Source organism: Bos javanicus, chromosome 16, assembly GCF_032452875.1.
Source record: "Bos javanicus breed banteng chromosome 16, ARS-OSU_banteng_1.0, whole genome shotgun sequence".
In the NCBI taxonomy this organism is placed as follows: Eukaryota; Metazoa; Chordata; class Mammalia; order Artiodactyla; family Bovidae; genus Bos; species Bos javanicus.
Window position 1 is genome coordinate 38219588 of NC_083883.1, and position 23119 is coordinate 38242706.

General features: G+C 41.7%; 2 protein-coding genes and 1 pseudogene across 6 annotated transcripts in view; 1 reads left to right on the forward strand and 2 right to left on the reverse strand.

Moving 5' to 3' along the window:
- Nucleotides 1–3415, forward strand: part of FIRRM (FIGNL1 interacting regulator of recombination and mitosis) — a 51075-nt gene extending 47660 nt beyond the window's left edge. The window contains exons 23-25 of the mRNA XM_061382570.1: nucleotides 837–956; nucleotides 2030–2209; nucleotides 2696–3415. Of these exons, the coding sequence (XP_061238554.1) occupies nucleotides 837–956; nucleotides 2030–2209; nucleotides 2696–2719 (324 nt within the window). The 3' untranslated portion in view covers nucleotides 2720–3415. The remainder of the gene's footprint in view (nucleotides 1–836; nucleotides 957–2029; nucleotides 2210–2695) is intronic.
- The window catches only part of SCYL3 (SCY1 like pseudokinase 3), a 41580-nt gene continuing 20825 nt past the window's right edge, over nucleotides 2365–23119 (reverse strand). For all 5 annotated transcript variants that reach the window (XM_061382562.1, XM_061382566.1, XM_061382563.1 and 2 more), the window contains 7 exons: nucleotides 22210–22287; nucleotides 19872–20011; nucleotides 19058–19242; nucleotides 7838–8009; nucleotides 4983–5141; nucleotides 3520–4193; nucleotides 2365–3069 (listed from right to left, as the gene is read on the reverse strand). In XM_061382562.1, the coding sequence (XP_061238546.1) occupies nucleotides 3010–3069; nucleotides 3520–4193; nucleotides 4983–5141; nucleotides 7838–8009; nucleotides 19058–19242; nucleotides 19872–20011; nucleotides 22210–22287 (1468 nt within the window). In that variant the 3' untranslated portion in view covers nucleotides 2365–3009. The remainder of the gene's footprint in view (nucleotides 3070–3519; nucleotides 4194–4982; nucleotides 5142–7837; nucleotides 8010–19057; nucleotides 19243–19871; nucleotides 20012–22209; nucleotides 22288–23119) is intronic.
- LOC133228303 (5S ribosomal RNA) lies at nucleotides 8380–8497 on the reverse strand (annotated as a pseudogene).

Here is a 23119-nt window from a genome sequence, read left to right on the forward strand (position 1 = left end):
TTGTTATGTTACTTTTTAAAAATTATTGCCAGGTTGAATATCCTGTTAGCTTATTAAGCAGTTGGGACCTCACTGCAGGTCAGAAGTGAAACACTTGGGTCACTCTGGCTGTAGTCTGGGATACTGCAGCATTGATCATCCAGGCCCAGAGAAAAAGAATGTGGATCCCTCACCAGTAACTCACCATCATTAGACTCACATGTGGAATTGTAGGCCCAAGAGGGTCATATTCACCACCATAATCCAATCAGGACTTTTCCAAATAGTGGCTCCCATATTTTGTGTGAGCTTTGAAACTTACATGGGGACAGTGGTAGGATGTAAGTTAAAGGTTAACCGAAACACTAATAGAACAGTTAAACCACAAATTTAGAATACTAGGATAAAGTGAATTATGCTTAAGTACTTAATTTTCTTAAGAATATCTCATTGAAGTGGGCTATGTCTCTTTTTTGTATATATGCATATATTATATATAAGCTGGATGTAAGCAAGGGTGTGTACATGTTAAGCTGGATGTAAGTAAGGGTGTGTACATGTTTCTTTTAAAAATTTCTCACCCTGTTCAGTAAAGGCTAGCAGATAATCTTTTTTTTTTTTTTCTCTGTAGGGAAGGCGTACACTGTAAAATATTTTTACCCAAATCACACTGAGAATAATTTTTACAGATGAGTCCAACTTACTTCCAGAATTTGCATAGTTCACAAGCTGAGCCTTGTAGTTAAACATTCAGCATTTAATACACACAGGTCTTTTCACTGAGTATCACACCATTTTGATAACGAGTTGAGAGTGCTAATGTTGGTATTTACTTGGTTCTTCATGATCTCTGGCAGACGGGGTTTGTAGATGAAACTACAGCTGCGAGACTGGAACGTATCAAACAGGAAAAAGGTACTTTCTGGGAGCCTTTTGCTAAAGTTACTCAAGAAGAAACAAAGATGTCATCTTTACAGGTATGGACTGCTCTTCAGTGTGGATCAAGCTTTAATAAAAAATGTGCTTTATTACTTACAACAGTAGAACAGAAACTAGCATGGTTCTTTGCCTCGTACAGAATAGACATGTGAAATTGTTTTATGGTAGTTGCTCTTTTAAAAATCACATTTCTTCTTTCTGGAAGGCTGACAACACAGAGAACAGAGGTGGGACTCCAAAAAATGTTTTAAACATCATACTGAATATACTTTTAATATAACTTTAAACTATTTGCAATAACCTTTGGAAAAGTTATGTCTTTGTACCAGTGATGCTACAAATGCAGTAGTTTCTGAACCACAGAAGAAAACTGATTCACATACCTTCTTAAGTGTTTAGTTTGATCCTTTGCTTCATTCATCACAGTCCAGAAATTATATCTATCATAAGGCAGAAATCTGACATTTCTAAGGATACTCAAAATTGTTTGAGCACTAATAGTATATTTGGAATGGCAATCCATAATGGTAAATATAAGTTACAACTCTTAAAAACCCAATAAGTGGTTTTCAAGACATGTTAACTTTTATGCCTTAAATCTACAAAGTTAAATATATCAGTAGTGTAAGTAAGCCCTAAAGAATTTATATATTACGACCATCTGTAGGAAGACAATGATTTTAAAAACTGTATGGCTCTAACCCTTCGTCCTCCTTCTGGTGCAGTGAAAGCATCATTATAAACTTAGCATTAAAAAGAAAAGGGCATTTTAAAAAATTCATACTTGGGGCTTTTTTGTAAGGACAGATTATATGGTTAAAGAACACTCACCTGAAGTCACTGGACAAGGCAGCACCTCTTCGTTTCCTCGGACCCTGAGCATCAGTTGTGGTAGCACCCTGAATCCCTGTTGCAAATCAACACTGCCTTCATGTCTCTCTCCAGATGAAGGCGGGGGTAAGGGTCTCCTGCCCTTGTGAGCCAAAGACTAGAATAAAATTTTCGTATAAAACTTGACAATTTTAGAATTTGTCCTTGTAAGCTTTAGTCCAAAAGTAAAGTTCTGTTTGGAACGGGGATTATGGCATTACATGTTTTTCTCATTTGCCAGCCTTGTGTGAAAAGAGCCCGTCACGAGCTCCCCTCAGAAGATGAGTACAGGTCAACACTGCAAGCGGCAACAGAAGCCTTGGAGGCGATCGAGTTACTACTCCAGAAGTCTCCTCCTCCAGACTGGCTCCTGATGGAAATGGAGACGCTTCAGGAAAGGATTGAAAAGCTAAAACGTCAGGTACTCTAAGGTGAAGAGTTAGTGGACTAGACCATTTTGTCAACTAGGTAAATGAGTTGAATATGATATTTTTGTTACCCTATAGTACATTTTGTAAATGAAAATATTGACATATCTGTACATGATCTAACACATAAAACTTTTATGAAGTTGAATCTAGTGAAAATAAGTCTTTATTTATGGACATTTAGAGAGCAGGATTGTGGGGGATATTTCTCATTAAGGACTTTGGTACAAGGTAATACAAGTGGAACAGTCGGTAACTGCCCAGGTCTCCACAGGGCCACTCACTCATATAGTACCTCTGTAAACAAATAAATAAGCTGCCTAAGGAAACCTTAGCAATTTAAAATCATTTATATACTTTATAGCTAAAAGTTTTTCAGTAAGTTGTATTCCATAATAGAGTTTACTCTTCTGACAAAGAAATGGCACAGAATTAAGCTAATCAGCTTAAATTTTTGTGTTTATTTTCTTTACTTCCAGAATTGCTCTGGAAGAAAGCAGTAAGTTCCACCTTTCCACAGCCACTTGCTCTTCACAGAAACTGGCCTCTGTCAGACGCACAGGCTCTTCCTCTGAGAAGGGCTGTGAACCTCTGCACTGCCCAGGGCTCTCCGCCAGCAAGCCAGGTCTCCTCTCACTTCCATTGGTAGACTGGATAAAGAGCTCCTGACATGAGAAAAACAGGATGCTTTGGGGCTTTCTCATCTGCAGTGCCTGCTTCTGAGGTATTAGTTTGATTTTTTTTGTTTGTTTTAAAGAAATCCTTTCTCCTGAAAAGTGACTTGCAGCCACTGTCACCAGCTGTTATCGTCCCAGTTCAGATCACCATCTTCCCCCCAGCCTGAAGACTCTCCCTGCAACGAAAGAGAGCAAATAAGGGCAACCTGCTGAAACAAGTCACATTCAGATTTGAAAGATCGGCAATTTAAAAGGGGCCCAACACGTGTCTTTCGACGCCAGAATACATTTCTTCATACATAATTTACTATAACAGAAACGTGAAAAGTAGGGTCACTTTGGTTCCGCTGTTACAAAATCACAGCATTAAAAAAAAACTTTCACAAGAACTATTTAACACTTAGCCCAAGCATTTCTATTAATACATTTTCCTGGGGAAGAAAAAAAGATACCATTGACAGGAACTGATTTTGTTCATTTTCTGATCACATTACTAAACCAGTTGTGGACATCAGTCTTCTATCACTGGGAAAGTGTATTTTTTTTTTCTTTATAAATGGGACAATATAACTGCTGCCTGTGAGAGGGAAATATGTAAACTAATAACACAATTTAATGATCCTCACCTCAGTAATTTCTGCTGCAGCGAATTTTGAGGAAAAGTGCATCACTGATGAGACATTATCCTTGTTGGGAACCACTGTTTCTGTCCTCAGTTCAGGCAAAATAAGAATAGCAGCTGAAGGCTTAATTTCTGGGATCATATCAGCAAACCAGTCCAACTCTGGGTCTTTCACTGGCTTCTTTTTTACCTGAATGGTAAACTCCTCTCCTAAACCCAGTTCTGATGGAACTTTAAGGCGCCTTTCTTGTGACAACACTTTCGGTGGCTTGGTTTGGTCTGGGTCATCCCTGCTTTGTGCAAGACTGGTCTTTGGGGGTAGGCTCGATTTTGAAGGCAAAGCAGGAGTGGCCTTTTGCTCCCCTGAGGTAACAGGTCTTGTGGGCATCATTCCACCTTCCAGATTTACTTCAGTATCTAAGCTGCCGGGCTCAAAGTCATCCCAAGGCTCTTCCTCTGCATTCAGGTTAGTGAGCGGGGATTGGGCCGCTGCGTGGGGATCTGCAGGACAAACCTCTGCGTTGACAGTTTTGTTCTCAGGCTCCTCAGGCTCACTCCAGTCAGGCCACTCCTCAGCCTTTTTAGAACTTGATGGGAAATTTTCACTGTCTCCTGAGGTAATTTTCACTTCGGAGATGCCATTGATGGGAAATTTGATAGGCTGAGAAAATTGATCATCTGTGGGGGGGATATGTATAAGAGTTATTCTCATAAAATGTTGGTTAAGACATGCAATATATTTAGGAGAAAGTAAACACTGAAGAAATGTATAGACCCAATTCCTTGGAAATAACCCATGTGTACTGAACTATGAGGTAGCCCAGCAGAACATAAACCAACAAAGATACAAGTTAAACAAATGTGATTTGATGGGCACATACCAAGCAACAATTAACTGGAGCACCTAATCCTTTACTAAATACTCAAACATACTATTTATCTATAACAAATACAAAAATGTTCTAGCCAGGTACTGATACCCTCAAGACGTTAATTATGTATACCTTGAGAAAGTGTTGTATGCTCAAGTAGGCTGCCTCACTTTAACATATCCTCATTTTAAATAGATTTTCATAAGCATAGTCAAGTCATGAAGTCCTTTGTAGTACGGTCTGACTGTGTGCTTAATTCCACAAACTTATTTAACCACAGAACTCCTCTTTCATGGTATACCTGATAACATCTTCCAGAACTATCATACTTTGATATAATTTGGGGAAAGTCCCCAAAGTAAAGTATCTGGTCCAAAAAAGAATGCAAGCAACGTCTCCACCAGTTACGAAGAAAACACAAGTATTTACCCTATAGTCCAGGGAAAAAAGATGCACCCAAGCTGACTACGTAATTGTAAATAATAAGAGAATTAAGTCTCAATAGTCCCAAAGTGCCCTTTAGTTTCAGAATTTTAATTACTCAGGAAAACATTCACCAAGCAGTGGAACAGCTGTATAAATTTAATAAATCTACCTGTCTGTAGAAAAGTACTGTAGTAATCTCGTGGTATGTGCTTCTTGCTGTTGATGGGCATGTTGCCAGAAAAACATTTAGGGAATATGCCAGGGGGGGCGTTCTTCAAGATTGGCAAGCTCTGACTGCGCTGGCTGCAGGTGACGTGCACAGGAGAATCTGAAGATAAATAAAAACTCCAAAAAATGAAAGAGTAGTAAATTGCTTCTTTTCCTATCACATGTTAGGTGAGCAACAGTTAAGAGGAGGGGTATATTTAACACAGATCAGAGATAACCTGCTGGGAGAGGACGTCTCCAAATATTTGGAGAGTCATACCTACTATGGAAGTGTCCACATGGTGGTAAACAAAGGATTCAAGCATTAGGTAAGCATTTGGAATACAGAGAGAAAACTAGGATACCTAGTTATAAAAGTTAACAGCCTTTAAAAACATCTCAGTGGTGATTTAAAACTGTACTTGATTCTACTTTCCTTTTAAGAATAAAGAGTACAAGCACACGGATATGAATGTACTTAATGCCACAAAACTGTACACTTTAAAATGTTTAAAATAGTAAATTTTATGTTATGGACATTTAACTCCCAGCTGGAAAAAGAAAAATGTTTTAAGAAAATGTAGTCTTTAGCACCTTTTAGAAAGTTCATACTTTTAAGAATGAGTACTGGTCAAAAGGATCCTAGCAAAATTTCTGACTACTTTATCTGCCTTAGGGAAATGAGGGGGTGGCCTGGGCTGAGTCATCACAGGCCACACCTCCCCTCCTCACCCCAGACTGATCTTTGCAAGCCCACCACCCTCTTGCGTATTTCTGCCACCATCCTCCCTCCCTGCTGAAACCTACTAATTTTTCTTACAAATTGTCCCCTTCTCTACATTGTCTTCCCTAACTCTTGTTCATGCAGACTTATTTCCCTCAGGTACATTTTTCATAAACCTTAGTATCAGCCTTCATTCTTAAGTCTGATCATGCAGGTAAACTATAAGAAGGAAAAAAAATCTAAGAGTACCTCCTTTACACATGCCCCTCACCCAGCAGCCCCTGTGCCCTATAGGACGAGGGCCTCTCTTTACCAGAGATCTGGGATACAAGCTGCCACCGGGGTCTCAGCCATCCTGGATGAGGAGTCTAACTTGGCAAGTCAGTGGGATTAAAGTTTTCATGAAAATCTATTTTAATAAAAACTTAACCGCTATTGATGCTTTGGTGCCCTTTTCTGTTTCCTATTCAGATTATAGAGTGATCCAAATGGAGAGTATGTAAAATATCTAGAATCAGAAAACCCCATCCAATAAATAAAGTTGTTGGGAGTGGGGACTTTTGTTAATTCAACATGTAAAGCTGTATAACTCTGAAGGATGATGGCCATGTTATGAAGCTCTAAATCTCTGATTCAGTTCTCAATGATAGTGAGTAGAGAGCATGGAAATGGTTATTAGTAAAAAAGAACTGCCAGACTTTTCTCTGCTGCTGCTGCTAAGTCGCTTCAGTCGTGTCCGACTCTGTGCGACCCCATAGACGGCAACCCACCAGGCTACCCCGTCCCTGGGATTCTCCAGGCAAGAACACTGGAGTGGGTTGCCATGGCCTTCTCCAGTGCATGAAAGGAAACGTGAAAGGGAAGTCGCTTAGTCGTGTTCGACTCTTCCCAACCCCATGGACTGCAGCCTACCAGGCTCCTCCACCCGTGGGATTTTCCAGGCAAGAGTACTGAAGTGGGTTGCCATTGCCTTCTCCGTCCTTATCTCAAAACTATGCATATCCTCTCCTATGGCCAGAAATTCCTCTAGTATGAAATATAAACCCTTCATCTGCTCTTGGTGTGCTCTGCTAAAAGAAAAACTGGTAACAATAGACCTCACTCAGTTTGGTGTGGATGTTTCATGGCTGAAGAGGTGGTGACAGTTTCTACATCACCTTCTTCAAGCTCCTCAGAGTCGCACTAACACTGACTTCCTCAAATTTTGAGGAAGTCAGTGTTGCTTTAAAAATTCTCTTGGCAGCAAAATTAGAGAAAAGTCTGGCAGTTCTTTTTTACTAATAACCATTTCCATGCTCTCTACTCACTATCATTGAGAACTGAATCAGAGATTTAGAGCTTCATAACATGGCCATCACCTTCAGGGTTATACAAAGGAGCAAAGAAGCAACGGCGCTGTCAATACAAAATTCTTATTCTTTTATAGCCTATAAAGACCAGAAATTACTGCTACTTCTCAGGTAATATTTCAATGGGAACATCAGAATTAAGGATTTTTTTCTCTCGATTTAAGTACCTAAAAATCAACAGCTTGTCACCTAACAGGCCATCAAAATCTAAAGAAATTAAAATTAAAACATTTGGTGTCACTAAGAGCTGCTATGGCCTTTTTGGAAACGGACACTATTAAGATGTAAAATATTCTGTATATCCTTTGACTCAGTAAGAAATTTAGAAAGGAGTGCAACAGCCATCAATAGCGAGGGAGGTCACTAAATGAATTATAGTCAATGAAATATTAGGCAGCTATCAGTAAAACAAATTATTAGGTAGTTATGTATTGACCTGGAGACAGGTCCCTGATTAGCTGTTAACATGAAAAAAATCAAGTTGTGGAACTGTGCATAGTATTTTTTTAAGAAATCCTATGTGTGTGTGTTAAAATACATTTGTGTTTGTGGGCTTACAAAAGGATGAAAGAATTCCCATTAAACCATTAAAATTGGTTACCTTAGATGCCCTAGAAGGAGGTGAAAAAGGGAAAGAAACTTTTTCCTTTTAATTCTCTATCATTTGAATATAATCTATCTGTGTTGCTTGTATAATGTTTAAAATCTAATAAAACAATAACACGACCTTTTAATCACTCTTACCTTCTGGGGAAAGGTCCACAGTTTTAGTAAAGCTTGGGGCAGTGCGTTTGAAGATCTTGGTTCTCTCTCCTCCCACAACCACCTCTGGTCCAAGCAGCGAGACCAACACTGCTAGGCTGTGAAGAGTAATGGCCACGATGGAGTCGCTGGTATCACGCAGGCCCAGTAAAACCTAGGAGTAAACTGGGTAGTAAGTGGACACAACCATGTTGCCTGTCTCTTCTGCCTTTCCCCCCAACCCCAACAAGTAGTTGGGTGCAATCAGACTGTGTTTTTTTTCAAGTGAACTTCATTTCTTAGATGTGTTCTAGGTCAGTAGCTCTCTATTTGTGGTCAAGGACCAATGTTTTCTCTTCCCAATCCAGCATACCCTGATACTTTTTTGAAGATACAATAAAAATGAAGTCAAATAAGTACATGAGAAATGTATTAGAAATAAGATTACTCTGTTAAGTTGCTATAAAAGTTTTTAGATTATGATGCCTGTCGGCTCTTGCCTCCAAGCCACCACCACAGATCCTCCCAAGGGCTCAGCCCTTTTCAGTCTACAGCACCAAGTATTCCCAGGTGGTCTTCCATTCAAGTACTAACTAGGCCCGACCCTGCTTAGCATCTGAGCTCAGATGAGATGGATGCATTCAGAGTGGTAAGGCTGTAGGCAGTTCCCCAAATTGTTGCCGAATCTGAATACTCCATCCAAAAGACAGTTGCTGAATGGATTAAAAAAAAAAAGACTCATCTGTATGACGCCATAAGAGGCTTCTCATGTAAGGACATAGATAGAAAGTGAAGGAACAGAAAAAGATGTTCCATGCACATGAAAACCAAAAGAAATCTAGGGAAGCTATACTTAAATCAGACAAGACAAACTAAAACAAAGAGTAATAAAAGAAGGCATGACATAATGATATATAAATCCAATATTTATAACATTTATAAATACTTATGCACCAAATATAGGAGCAGCTAAGTTAAAGCAAATACTGGTTGTTAGTTGCTCAGTCGTGTCTGACTCTGCAACCCCATGGACTAGCCTGCCAAGCTCCTCTGTCCATGGGATTCTCCAGGCAAGAATACTGGAGTGGGTTGCCATGCCCTTTTCCAGAGAATCTTCCTGATCCAGGGATTGAACACAGGTCTCCTGCATTGCAGGCAGATTCTTTACTGTCTGAGCTACATGGAAGTCCCTAAAACAAATATTAACAGGCCCTAAAGAGAGAAATAGAGCAATACATTAATAGCAGGGGACTTTAATATCCCATTTACATCAATGGATAGATCATCCAGACAGAAAGTAAGAAAATGTTGGCCTTAAATGACACATTAGATGGATTTAGATATACAAAGAACGTTTCATCCCAAAGGAACAGAACACACATTCTTCTCTAGGGCACACGGAACAGTCTCCAAGATGGGTTGTATGTCACATGACAAAACAAATCTTGATAAATTTAAGAAGACTGAAATCAAGTATCTTTTCTGACCCTAAGAGTATGAAATCAGAAATCAATTGTAAGAAGAAAACTGGAAAATTCAAAAATGGGGAGATTAAATAGTATGCTACTGAACAACCAATGACTCAATGGAGAAATCAAAAATATCTTGAGACGAAAATGGAAATAAAACATACCATCTATGCATGCATCGATGGGATGCAGCAAAAGCAGTTCTAAGAGGAACGTTCATACTAATAAATGCCTACCTGAGAAATAAAAATCCCACGCAAGTAATTCTACATCTCAAGAAGCTAAAAAAAGAAAGCTCAAAGTCAGTAGAAGGAAGGAAATAACAGAGCAAAAATAAATGCAATAGAAAAAAGAAATTCAATGAAACTAAGAGCAGATTCCAGTGGTCAGGTATAGATGTGAGAGTTGGACTGTGAAGAAAGCTGAGCGCCAAAGAATTGATGCTTTTGAACTGTGGTGTTGGAGAAGACTCTTGCGAGTCCCTTGGACTGCAAGGAGATCCAACCAGCCCATCCTAAAGTACATCAGTCATGGGTGTTCATTGGAAGGACTGATGCTGAAGGTGAAACTCCAATACTTTGGCCACCTGATGCGAAGAGCTGACTCATTTGAAAAAACCCTGATACTGGAAAAGATTGAGGGCAGGAGGAGAAGAGGACGACAGAGGATGAGATGGCTGGATGGCATCACCGACTCAATGGACATGGGTTTGGGTGAACTCTGGGAGTTGGTGATGGTCAGGGAGGCCTGCCGTGCTGCAGTTCATAGGCTCACAAAGAGTTGGACATGACTGAGCTACTGAACTGAAGAGCTGATTTATTCAAAAGATAAAATCGACAAATCTTTAGCAAGACTCACTGAGAGAGGACTCAAAATTGTAAATGAAAGGAGACGTTACAACTGGTACCACACAAAGGGTCATAAGAGATTACTATGAACAACCGTGATGCTGTTTAGTCCCTAAGTCATGTCCAGTTCTTTTGCAACCCCATGAACTACCCACCAGGCTCTACTGGCCATGGGATTTCCCAGGCAAGAATACTGAAGTGGGTTGCCATTTCCTTCTCCAGGGGATCTTCCCAATCTAGGGATCAAACCCACATCTTGTACACTGTCAGGTGGATTCCCTACCACTGAGCCAGCCACCTGGGAAGCCCCACTATGAACAATTAATGTACCAATAAATTTGAAAAACTAAAAGAAATGGATAAAGTCCTGGAAACATACAACCTATCAAGACTGAATCATAAAAAAGTAGAAAATCTGGACAGGTCAAGTAAGGAGACTGAATCAGTAACCAAAAACCTACCAACAAACAGAAGTCTAGGACAGATAGCTGCTCTGGTGAATTCTACCAAACATTTGAAGAATGAATACCAATTCTTCTCAAATTCTTCCAAAAAAACAGAAGAGGAGGGAAACTTCTTCTTCTTTAAAACTCCTTTTAAAAGGTTGACATTACCCTGACACAAAACCAGAGAAGGACACCACAAAAAAATTACAGGCCAAAATCCCTTCAAGAAAATTAGAGAAACCAAGGGAACATTTCATGCAAAGAGGGGCACAATAAAGGACTGAAAGTTATGGACCTAACAGAAGCTGAAGATATTAAGAAGAGGTGACAAGAATACACAGAAAAACTATACAAAATACATCTTCATGACCCAAATAACCATGATGGTGTGATCACTCACCTAGGTGAGCCAGACATCCTGGAATGTGAAGTCAAGTGGGCCTTAGGAAGCTTCACTATGAACAAAGCTAGTGGAGGTGATGGAATTCCAGTTGAGCTATTCCAAATCCTAAAAGATGATCCTGTGAAAGTGCTGCACTCAATATGCCAGCAAATTTGGAAAACTCAGCAGTGGCCACAGGACTGGAAAAGGGCAGTTTTCATTCCAATCCCAAAGAAAGGCAGTGCCAAAGAATGCTCAAACTACTGCACAATTGCACTCATCTCACACTAGCAAATTAATGCTCAAAATTCTTCAAGCCAGGCTTCGACAGTACGTGAACCGTGAACTTCCAGATGTTCGAGCTGGATTTAGAAAAGGCAAAGGAACCAGAGATCAAATTGCCAACACCTGTTGGATGACAGAAAAAGGAAGAGAGTTCCAGAAAAATATATACTTCTGCTTCATTGACCACGCCAAAGCCTTTGACTATGTGGATCACAACAAACTGTGGAAAATTCTTCAAGAATTGGGAATACCAGACCACCTGACCTGCCTCTTGAGAAATCTGTATGCACGTCAGGAAGCAACAGTTAGAACTGGACGTGGAACAACAGACTGGTTCCAAATCAGGAAAGGACTACAATCAAGGTTGTATATTGTCACCCTGCTTATTTAACTTATATACAGAGTACTTCATGTGAAATGCCGGGCTGGATGAAGCACAAGCTGGAATCAAGATTGCTGGGAGCAATATCAATAACCTCAGATATGCTGATGACACCACCCTTATGGCAGAAGTGAAGAAAAGAACCTCTTGATGAAAGTTAAAAAGGAGAGTGAAAAAGTTGGCTTAAAACTCAACATTCAGAAAACTAATTTCATGGCATCTGGTCCTATCACTTCATGGCAAATAGATGAGGAAACAATGGAAACAGTGTCAGACTTTATTTTTGGGGGCTCCAGAATTACTGCAGATGGTGACTACAGCCATGAAATTAAAAGACGCTAACTCTTTGGAAGAAAAGTTATGACCAACCTAAACAGCATTAAAAAGCAGAGACATTACTTTGCCAACAAAGGTCCATCTAGTCAAGGCTATGGTTTTTCCAGTGGTCATGTATATATGTGAGAGTTGGACTGTGAAGAAAGCTGAATGCCAAAGAATTGATGCTTTTGAACTGTGGTGTTGGAGAAGACTCTTGAGAGTCCCTTGGACTGCAAGGAGATCCAACCAGTCCATAAGGGAAATCAGTCCTGAATATTCACTGGAAGGACTGATGCTGGGAAAGATCAAAGGTGGGAGAAGGGGAAGACAGAGGATGAGATGGCTGGATGGCATCACCAGCTTGATGGACATGAGTTTGAGCAAGCTCTGGGAGTTGTTGATAGACAGGGAAGCCTGGCGTGCTGCAGTCCATGGGGTCCCAAAGAGTCGGACATGACTGAGCAACTGAACTGAACCAAATATTCCTGATGAATGTAAGATGCCAAAATCCTCAACAAAATTATAAAACAAATTCAACAATATATTAAAAGGATCATATACCACAATCAAGTGGAATTTTTTTCTAGTGATGCCAGGATGGTGGAACATCCACAAATCAACGTAATACACTACATTAACAAAACGAAGGATAAAAATCATATGATCATCTCAATGAACACAGAAAAAGTATCTGACAAGATTCAGCATCTATTTATGATAAAAACTCTCAACAAACTGGATATAGAGGAAACATACCTCAATATAATAAAGGCCATATACAACAAGCCTACACTTAACATTACACCAAAAAGCTGAAGGCCTTCCCTCTGAGATGAGGAACAAGCCAAGGATGCCCACTGTTGCCAACACAGTGTTGGAAACCCTAGCCATAGCAATTAAGCAAGGAAGAGGAGGAGGGGCAAGGACATTTAAATCAGAAAATAAGAAGTACTGTGAAACTATACACAATATACAAAAATTTGTAGCATTTCTATACACACTGGGTTGTCAGAAAAAGTAACCCCATTTATAATTGCATCAAAGAATAAAATTCATAAAAATAAATTTAACCAAGGAAGTGGAAGACCTCTACACTGAAAAGTACAGGGCACTGATGAACGAAACTGAAGAACATAAATAAATGGAAAGATATTCTGTATCATGGATTGGAAGAATTAATATTGTTAATAAACTGCCCATAGTTCCCTAAGCAATCTACAGACCCAAAGCAATCCCTATGAAAATTCCAATGACATTATTCACAGCACTAGAATAAACAATCCTAAAATTTGTATGAAACCACAAAAGACTCTGAATAGCCAAAGCAACCTTCAGAAAGAAGAACAAAGCTGGGAGCCTCACATTCCTTGCTTTCAAACCATATCACAAAGCTACAGTAAAATAGTATTGGCATAAAACAGACACATAGGTCAATGGAACAAAATAGCCTAGAAATAAACCTATACATATATGGTCAATTAATTTATGACAAAAATAGCCAAGAATACACAATGCAGACAGGACAGTCTATTCAATAAAGTGCTGAGAAAACTGGACAACTGTCTTATAACACATTAACTTAAAATGGATTAAGGACATAAACATAAGACCTGAAATGATAGAACTTCTAGAAAAAAACAGGCAGTAAGCTTTTTGACACAAGCCTTGGTGAGAGTTTTTGGATCTGACACCAAAAGCAAAGGTTACAAAATCCAAAACTAAGAAATGGGACTACATCAAACTAAACAGCTTCTGCGCAGCAAAGGAAACCATCAAAAAGTAAAAAGGTAATCTACTGGATGGGAGAAGATATGTGCGAATCATATATCTAATAAGGGGCTAACATTCAAAACATACAAAAACTCATACAGCTCAAAGGGAAAGACGATCTGACTAAAAACTAAGTTGAAGATATGAATAGATGTTTCCCCAAAGATGACATAAAGATGGTCATGAGGTACACGAAAAGATGCTCAACATCACTAAACATCAGGGAACTACAAATCAAACCACAATGAGCCAGCACTGCACGCCTGTTAGAGAGGGATGGCGAGGCTGTGGGGCGGAGGGAACCCTCGTGTGCTGCTGGGGGGAATTTTCATAATGGGTACAGCCACTATGGAAAACAGTACAGACGTTCATCAAGAAATTAAAAATGGGATGACCATACCATCCAGTGGTTCTACTTCTGGGTGTTTATTTGAGGAAAAACCTTACTAACTCAAAAAGGCATATGCACTCTCATATTCACTGCAGGATTATTTACATTAAAGTATCTATTGATGAATGAATGGATAAAGAAAATGCAGTATGCACACAGGAAGATTATTCAGCCATACAAAAAGAATAAAATATTGCCATTTCCAACAACCTGGATGGACCTGGAGGGCATTATGCTCTGCTAAGGGAAATAAATCAGACTCAGAAAGACAAATGCTCACTTACATGTGTGTGTGGTGGGGGAGGTGGGGTGGAGGACAAACAGAAAAAAACAACACAGATACAGAGAACAGATGAGTGGCTGCCAGGTGGAAGTGAGGAGGTAGAGGAAACAAAATGGGGCAAGAGGCATACACTACATTACAAAATAAAAAGGCCACGGAGATATAATGCACAGCAGAGTGACTATGGGTTATAATACTGTACTGCATATTTCAAAGTCACAAAGAATATTTTTTAAAGCTTCATCATGAGAAATTTCATAACTGTATGGTGACACATGGTTACTAAGCTTATTGTGATCATCTGCAATAAACATCAAATCATTCTCCTGTATACCTGAAACTACATGTCCATAATGTACCTCAATTTTAAAAAAAGATTTTAAATGTTAACTTTCTGTATCTGTACTCAGCTCAATGCAGCAGAATCATAACAAACAGTTCATGGACAGGCAATGTTCTGCAGAGCGCACTTGAAACACTCATCTAGGTCACTAAGAGCTGTGTCCTTCACCTCTTAGCTTAATACACAAGAACAGGACTGTGAAAACTTTTTTTATATCTGATGCATATAACACCTGTCCCAAACTGAGCCAATTATGATCTCTTTCCCAGTAATAAAAACTGGAATTTAGAGAAACTGGTTATCTCTGGTTTGCTTAAAGGGAGGACAGTAAACTTGGAAACTATGGGGCAACCATGCTTGGCCATGTGTATACCAAATAACAAAAGCTGGTCTTCAAAAGTCAAACGTGAATGGATGTAAAGAGAAAGGAAGGGAATGAAGACCATATGGCTGAATCCCAGCTGCACTTGATTTTCCTCTTAGGTAGACTGACGTCCTTTGATTAAAGTCTCTCTTTTGGGCTTTAGCCCATTTAAGTGGGTTTCAGTTACTTGCAACCAGAAGAACCTTGATTAAGACATTCACATGGAGCTATAAGGAGAGGTTTTGCTCTGAATTGGCAAACATGTATAGAAGACAGACAGAGGCAAAGCGTCTGCACCAGTCAGACACAAGGCCAGGACGACTGGACTGCCCGGTGGAGGGGGCATCATGGGTTCAGGAATCCGGGGTTCTGGTCCAGTCTCTGCTGGGAATTCTCAATGTGACTCAGCCAATTAATCGTTTCATTTTTCTGGTCCAGTTTCCTCATTTACCTAAGATAAAGGTTTCCAACAGGACTCAATAAAGAAGTATCAGGTCCAATGCTAACAAACCAGGCACTGTCTCAAAACACAGCTGTACAAGTAAACTAAATCATGGTTAGAATTCTGTCAGCTAATTATGGTAATCTTAAGAAATGACACAAGCCAAAAACCCAAGAATCACCCTCAAAACTCTCCCATCTAGTGAAAAACGGAGTCCTCCCCCTTTTACCCTTCACCACTGCCACCATGTTCCCCAGTCTTTGCCACCTCCTAGCAGGACTATTCTATAATGTCCTCATTGAGCCTCCTTGCTATATAGTCCGTCTTCCACACTGCCACCCAAGTGATCATTAGAAATCAGCTAAGTTATTCCTCCACAGGGGAAGTAACTCCACTCAGAGTTTTCACTGCTTTTCACGTGCTGAATACCTACTTGTTAACAGGTTGTTGCAGAAGTAATCACAGCTTTGCACTGTTGAACTTTTCCATTTGATACTGGAATATATTCTTAAATAAATGTGGTTATGTCACACATCATTTTGATGCACATTTCTTGCTTTATGTTTTTTGCTAATAATTATTACTTGGTGTTTATATGTATTTTAGACTATGGAAATGATGTTAGACACAAAAGCAAATTTGAGCGATTTATTCGAGTTCAAAATGGGTCAAGAAGCAAGACAACCCGCAACATCAACAAATGCATTTGGCCCAGGAAGTGCTAACGAATGTACAGTGCGGTGGTGGTTCAAGAAGTTCTGCACAGGAGACGAGTCTTGACGATGAGGAGCACAGCCAGCCTCAGGAAGCTGACAACAACGAACTGAGAGCGTCAATGACTGGTCCTCCTACAAGCACACAAGAAGTCACCCAAGAACTCAATGTCAATCACTCTACAGTCCTTCGGCATTTGAAGCAAATTGGAAAGGTGAAAAAGCTCGATAAGTGGGTGCCTCATGAGCTGACCGAAATCAAAAAAATTGTCATTTTGAAGTGTCATCTTCTCTTATCCTATCCAATAACAATGGCTCATTTCTCAGTTGGACTGTGATGTGCAATATAAAGTGGATTTTATATGACAACCAGTGAAGACCAGCTCAGTGGCTGGACTAAGTAGAAGCTCCAAAACACTTCCCAAAGTCAAACTTACACCAAAAAGGGGTCATGGTTACTGTTTGGTGGTCTGCTGCTAGTCTGACCCACGACAGCTTTCTGAATCCCAGCAAAATCATTACATCTGAGAAGTACGCTCAGCAAACTGATGAGATGCAGTGAAAACTTCAACACCTGCAGCTGGCACTGGTCAACAGCCTGGGCCTAATTCTCTGCAACAATGCTCCACCGCATGGCACACAATCAACGCTTCAAAAGCTGAATGAGTTGGGCCACAAAGTTTTGCCTCACCTGGCCTCTCACCAACCGACTACCACTTCTTTAAGCACCTCGGCAACGTTTTTGCAGAGAAAATATTTCCCCAACCAGTGGGACACAAAAATTGCTTTCCAAGAGTTCATAGAATCCTGAAGCACAGGTTTTTTTGCTACAGGAATTAACAAACTTATTTCTTACTGGCAAAAATGTGTTGACTGTAATGGTTCCTGTTTTTATTAACATAGATGTGTTTGAGGCTAGTTATAATGATTTAAAATTCAGAGTCCGAAATCACTATTACTTTTGCAAAAACCTAATACTGATCTCAGCTCAGTGCCAATTCTGAGACCTATGACAGGACCTCTGTTTCAGACTTAGAGTGCTTCGTTCCTCTTCTACATTCTCAGACACAAAACAGCTACAGGTAGAGTGGCAACTTCCGCTGCAGATGTAAACACAAAGTGCTATGCTGGAGCAACGAGGCTGTAAAGCCAGCCGTCAGTGAACCATGCCCCAGTACCCACAGCCCTGTAGAAACCCACCCACAGTGAACATGGCCTGACTTCTGTGACTCACTTCAATCAAGAGAATGTGACTGAAGTGATGCGGGCAGTTCCCAATCTATGCCTTAGGAAGGCTGCCTGGGCTCTGTGGTCACCTTGGGCAGCCAAGTACAAAGTCCACTGACCCTGCTGGGAAAATCATGTGGAGATGTCACTTGGGGAACAAGGGCCCTGAGATGTCCGGAGACTTTGTGGAGAGACAGCCCCAGATAAGTCTGGCTTTTCCGCCCTCCCCTCCGAGGTGCCAAGGAGCTGTGTGGATGTGTCCTGGGGCTCCAGATGACTGCTGCCTCCACTGACATCATGTGGAACAACAGAACCCACAAGCTGAGCTCAAGCAATCCAAAGAATTATGTGAATTAATAAAGTGTCGTGGGACTTCCCCGGTGGTCCAGTGATTAAGAATCCACTTTGCAAGACAGGGACACAGGTTTGATCTCTGGCTGGAGAACTAAGATCCCACATGCTGTGGGGCAACCAACAGTGTGCACCACAACTACAGAGCCCTCATGCTGCAACTGAGACCCAACGCAGCCGAATAAATCAAAAAGTAAATAAATAAAATGACTGTCGTTTTAATATACTAAGTAGTTTGGGGCGGTTTGCTACACAGATAACAAATATTCATTATCTTCCATCTTCTCACTTCTTGAAAGCAGGCAGAATGTTACACACCTCTGTGGCCCCAGTACTTAGGCACAAGAACCGGCCTAAAACCTGGCCTTATCATCTTTAAATAAATTAATCTCATAGCAAAACAGACAAAATCTTTCCAAATCTCATACTGAGTTGAACAGTGTCTCCTCAAAATTCATGCCCACCCAGAAAGTGACCTTAAATGAGGTCGTACTGTGTTAGAGTGGACCTTAAATTCAATGCCCAGTGTCCTTATAAAAAGGCCACGTGCCAACAAAAGCAGAAACTGAAGCAACACAGCGACAAGCCAAGAAACTCCAAAGGGCTACCAGAAGCTGGGAGGAGGGCAAGGGAGGACTCTCCCCCAGCGCCTTCAGAGGGGGCCCGGCGGACACCCTGACTGCGGATTTCTGGCCTCCAGAGATTTCTATTGTTTAAGCCACGCAGTTTGTGGTAATTCGTTCCATCAGTCACCAGTACAAACCCAGAGGCCCAGAGTGGGCAAAGGTAACAGGAGCCCTGATGGTGGATCAACGGGCTAAAACCACGGATAGGAACCATCTCCTTTCCTCTCAGCTATAGTCTAGTTACTTTATAGTAAGTTAATTATGACACGTGCAGTTTCTCTTCACAAAGCATCCCCCAAACGAATCTTGTTAGTTTTCCTCCAAAGAATTAGCAAGCAGAATTACAGGTTTCCGGTTATAAAGAAGCGAAGACTGACCAAGCTGGTATAACTGCTTTGCCTGGGTGACTGGCCTGGAAATGCAGTTTTCGCGTCCGCCCTTTGGGTTCTAGGAGGCTTCCACACTGAAACGCTGTCTCAGGCCTTCTCAGCTCTTATCCAAATGCCCCCAAGCCCCCTTTTCCTTCCAGCCCACCCCCCGGGTGACTCAGGGAACGCCCGCCCGCTGACCCGACCACGGCTACCTGGGGCAGGATGACCTTCTTCAGCTGCTCCTGCGTGAAGTGCTCCACGTAGGCCTCCAGGTGGGACAGCAGCACCACGCGCACGTGCTCCTCGTGCACCTCGAACAGCCGCAGCAGCACAGGGATCACCCGCGCCTGGAACAGGGCTGGGGAGAGGAGGCGCGGGGCTTCTCCGTGCGTGTTGTCTTCCCCGAGATCGGACAGGGAAAAAAAATCATCACTTCAGTGAAAGGAGCACGAAGCCTAGAACTTCACACACAATCTTAAGTACTCTTCGAGATTCTTATGTCCCAAACCAAAGGCAAGTGCTTCTCTGACCCCATATTACTCAAGGCTTAACTGTCTTAAGTACACTCCACCTTGTAGGAGTGTTTCTGATACACTCATCATACTTAACGTACTGCAAAGAAACCTTATGTTTTAACATAATTCTGAGTGGATAGCTCTCTGTATTAATACATTCATGTCTAATCAAGGAGAAATTTCATATACTAGATTCAACTGATATTATTGTTCCAATTTTTCCTGCAAAGCCAGGAAGCATTAAATGCTACAACAGGAGCTGGTCCTCTCTTCCAAGCAGTTAAGGAAGGTCCTTCAACAGAGACAGGCATCAGAACCATTTGGGGACCTTTGAGAATATGTATTCACCTGTCCTCCTTGTGTCCCAGACCTAGGGGGCCAGGCACAGGCAAATTTAGAAAAAGCTCCCCAGGTCATTCAGATCACCACACACTAAGCGCACACTGTTTAAATGGGGACGAATAATTCCCAAACTCTGTAACTACCAGGAATACTTTGGGGAAAAATTCACCTTTTTTAGGGCCGAGGAGATAAGGAAGAAAACTCTTAACAGCTACTGGCTCTGCAAACACCAGCTGGTTAAGCAGAAGAGGCACCAACCGTGAGGCTATTAATTCCTCTGACAGGCAGCTGACTCTGTCCAGCAGGAATCTGGGGGCAAAGAAGGAACGCCTGGGACACTGCAGCAGGTTACTTGCAGTTGAGACACGTGCAGCCTTAGCCCACATCATCGAAGTGATGCATCTGAAATGTGGCTAGGGAAACTGAACGGGTGGGTCCCCAGATATTTAAGAAAAACACAGAAGGCGTGAAACAACACCAGCTAGTCAGTACATATACAACCTCCAATCCAAGCTACGAAATTTTTTTCAACAAATTGCTCCTCATTAATAATAGCGAGAGTGCCCTCTTTACCCCCTAATAAGCCAGAGTCCTTTTAGTCAATAAAAGATATTTTCTCAAATTGAAAACACATGTGCGTGCTTAGTCGCTCAGTCATGTCCAACTCTTTGTGACCCCATGGACTGTAGCCCACCAGGCTCTTCAGTTCATGGAATTCTCCAGGCAAGAATACTGGAGTGGGTTGCCATTTCCTTCTCAAGGGGATCTTCCTGACCCAGGGATTGAACCCCGGTCTCCAGCATTGCAGGCAGATTCTTTACTTCCCACCAGGGAAGCCCATTTAAAACACACAGGATATTACGTTACTTAAAGTTTCTATGGTAAACAAAACACTGGCTTTTGTTATTAGAAGCTAAGTACAAGCACTTTGTTGAGAAATACACCGACATCAGGTATTAACAGTAATAACATGCCACCATACAATCACCCTGAGCAAGTATCTTGCCTCCTACCTAATCAGGAAACGGACCATACCAAGCTTTACCTCCTTCAAGCCCCTCAGCCACTATCCACAAACAGGTCCACGGCCAGAATAATTCCCACCTCTTTTCCAGGTACCAAGGATGTGAGGGATTCCTCTTATTTAAGGTCAGCGCCACAGGGCCATTGCTCCAACATTCGCTTCTACCCCAGGGCCACAGGCCAACAGCCCCCCAGCACGAGGGGGGCTTCAGTTCCTCCCTCACTCTCACCAGCTCCATTCTGTGAGTCCAAAGACATGCTCCCATCTTTTCCAGCCTTAAAAACAGCCTTACTTGACTCCCTTAGCAACTCGGTAGCAATTCCATTTTCCTCTCTAAGCTTTTCAGGAGGTTTTACCCAAAGTCCATGTTCTCACCTTCTGCTCACATTTCAATTCACAGCAGTTTGATTCTCTCTGCTGAAAAGGCTTTTTCTAAGACAAAGTTACAAAAGCTCTCTTGATGGCAAAGTGATTACTATCTTTCTCAAATTCTCTACCATTTGGAATACCAGCCCTCCTGTTTCTGAATCTCCCCTAATCACTTCTGCCTCACTTGTCAGCCACTCCCTCCCCACCAGCCCCCTGACAAGCTGGGTGCCCCAAGTCCTTTTCATGCTACCCACTTTCTCCGGGAAAATGTCAGTGACTACAGGCTAATGAACCTTAATACTCACCTCAAGCTCATCCTCATCAGACTTCTCTCCTGAGATGCAGACCCATCTGCCCAAAGGCCCATGTCCATCTCTACCTGGAGGCCCACAGCCACTTCCAACCAACACGGACACCAGGTCCTATGTCTTCCCTCCAATATTTTCCAGCTCGTTTAGTGATAATCACTAAGGCTTGCCAGTTTTTATGTTTTAGTATTTCTTATCTGTGTCTTCACTGTACCATCGCTGCCGTTACATGAGGCCTCCCATGGTCTGCCAACCAACCCAAATCTTACATGAAGTAAAGCTGTGCCCACTCCGTAGAAAACAGAGTAATCCACCCAAGGTGAGGGTCATCTGTCTCACAGCCTGTTTTCACTCCTTTGACAGCTTCAAAGCCTGAAGCCCACTGCTTACCAACAGAGTCAATACTCCTCTCGGCTATATCCGAGGGTGCCTGCCCTACCCGCTCCGGCAGGACTCAAGTCGTCAGTCCACACACAAGACCTACTGCATTTCGGCTTTGTGCACTGGTTCACACTGCCTCTCTGCCCAACAGCTTTTCTCTAACCTCCTCCTCCCTGCCCCGTCCTCTGTGTTCTCAGGACACCCCCTCAAGCTCCACTACTGTCTAAGGATTATCAGTCTGTATCTGTTTCCTTCACCAGAACCATACTTCCCAGGGTCTAGCAGAGAGCCTGACATAGAGGAAATGTCACTGAACTCTGTCTAAGAAACCCAATGACAGACTCGTCTTCTCTAGGACATCTGAAGTCATTACATGGACTTAATCCAAGTTACTACATTTTAAGGCCTGAATTTTCTGAACTTACTTGAAAAATTCAGTTTTTTCCTCTTCGCTCTTCAATGTTAAACTTTTCAAGAAATTTACAACTTCTAGAAAATCATTCCTAAATGCCAAAAAGGAAAAAAAAAAAATGCAGGACAACAGATTAAAGAAAGCACATTAAATATCAAAGCCATAACCGCAGACCATACAATACTACTACTCAACAAAGACACATCTCCCTTGACCACGTGGAAGATTCTACTGTAACTAAGTAGCTTAGAAGACAAGTGCTATAGGACAAGCCCATAAGGAATTTAATATTTTAAGAATATCAAAGAGATCCGTGAAAAGGATACATGCTTAACCACACACATGTGTGCATACACAAATGTGAACAAATGCTGTGGTTTTAATAAAATCATCATAATCATCCAAACATTTTGTTGTAATAGGATGTGGTTACATGAAATGTCCTCGGAGAAATGCTTTTACCATTACAGAGCAGTTGCTGATTCTCAAGTCTCCTCTGGGGAAGAAATAACTATTAAAGAGGGTTGCAGAAAGAGGCACTTCTGGTACAAGTCACAGGGATCTTCTCATTTCGCCTGTTTTAAGTTGTCTGGTCACTTTTCCAGCCAGGCAGGGAAGAGGGTGATAAGAGTAGGTGGTTTCCTGCAGGGCCTGGAGACAGTCCCAAAGCCAGCTCAGCTCCAAGCAAATGTGGCCCCTGGGAGGGAGGCTTTAGCAGCAGCCAGCAGCCCCCACCAGCAGGGCTGACCTCCTCTCCTGGGTCTCCACACTTCACCTTTGCACCTGTTTCCCTGCGGCTTGGCAGAAAGAGCGCAAACGCCTTGACCAGAGTGTAAAACCAGATGGCTCAGCTGCCTTGGCAGGAGCTTCGGCCCTGGCTCCTCCCCCTGCCCCTGGCTGGGCTTTCCCATCAGGGGCAACAA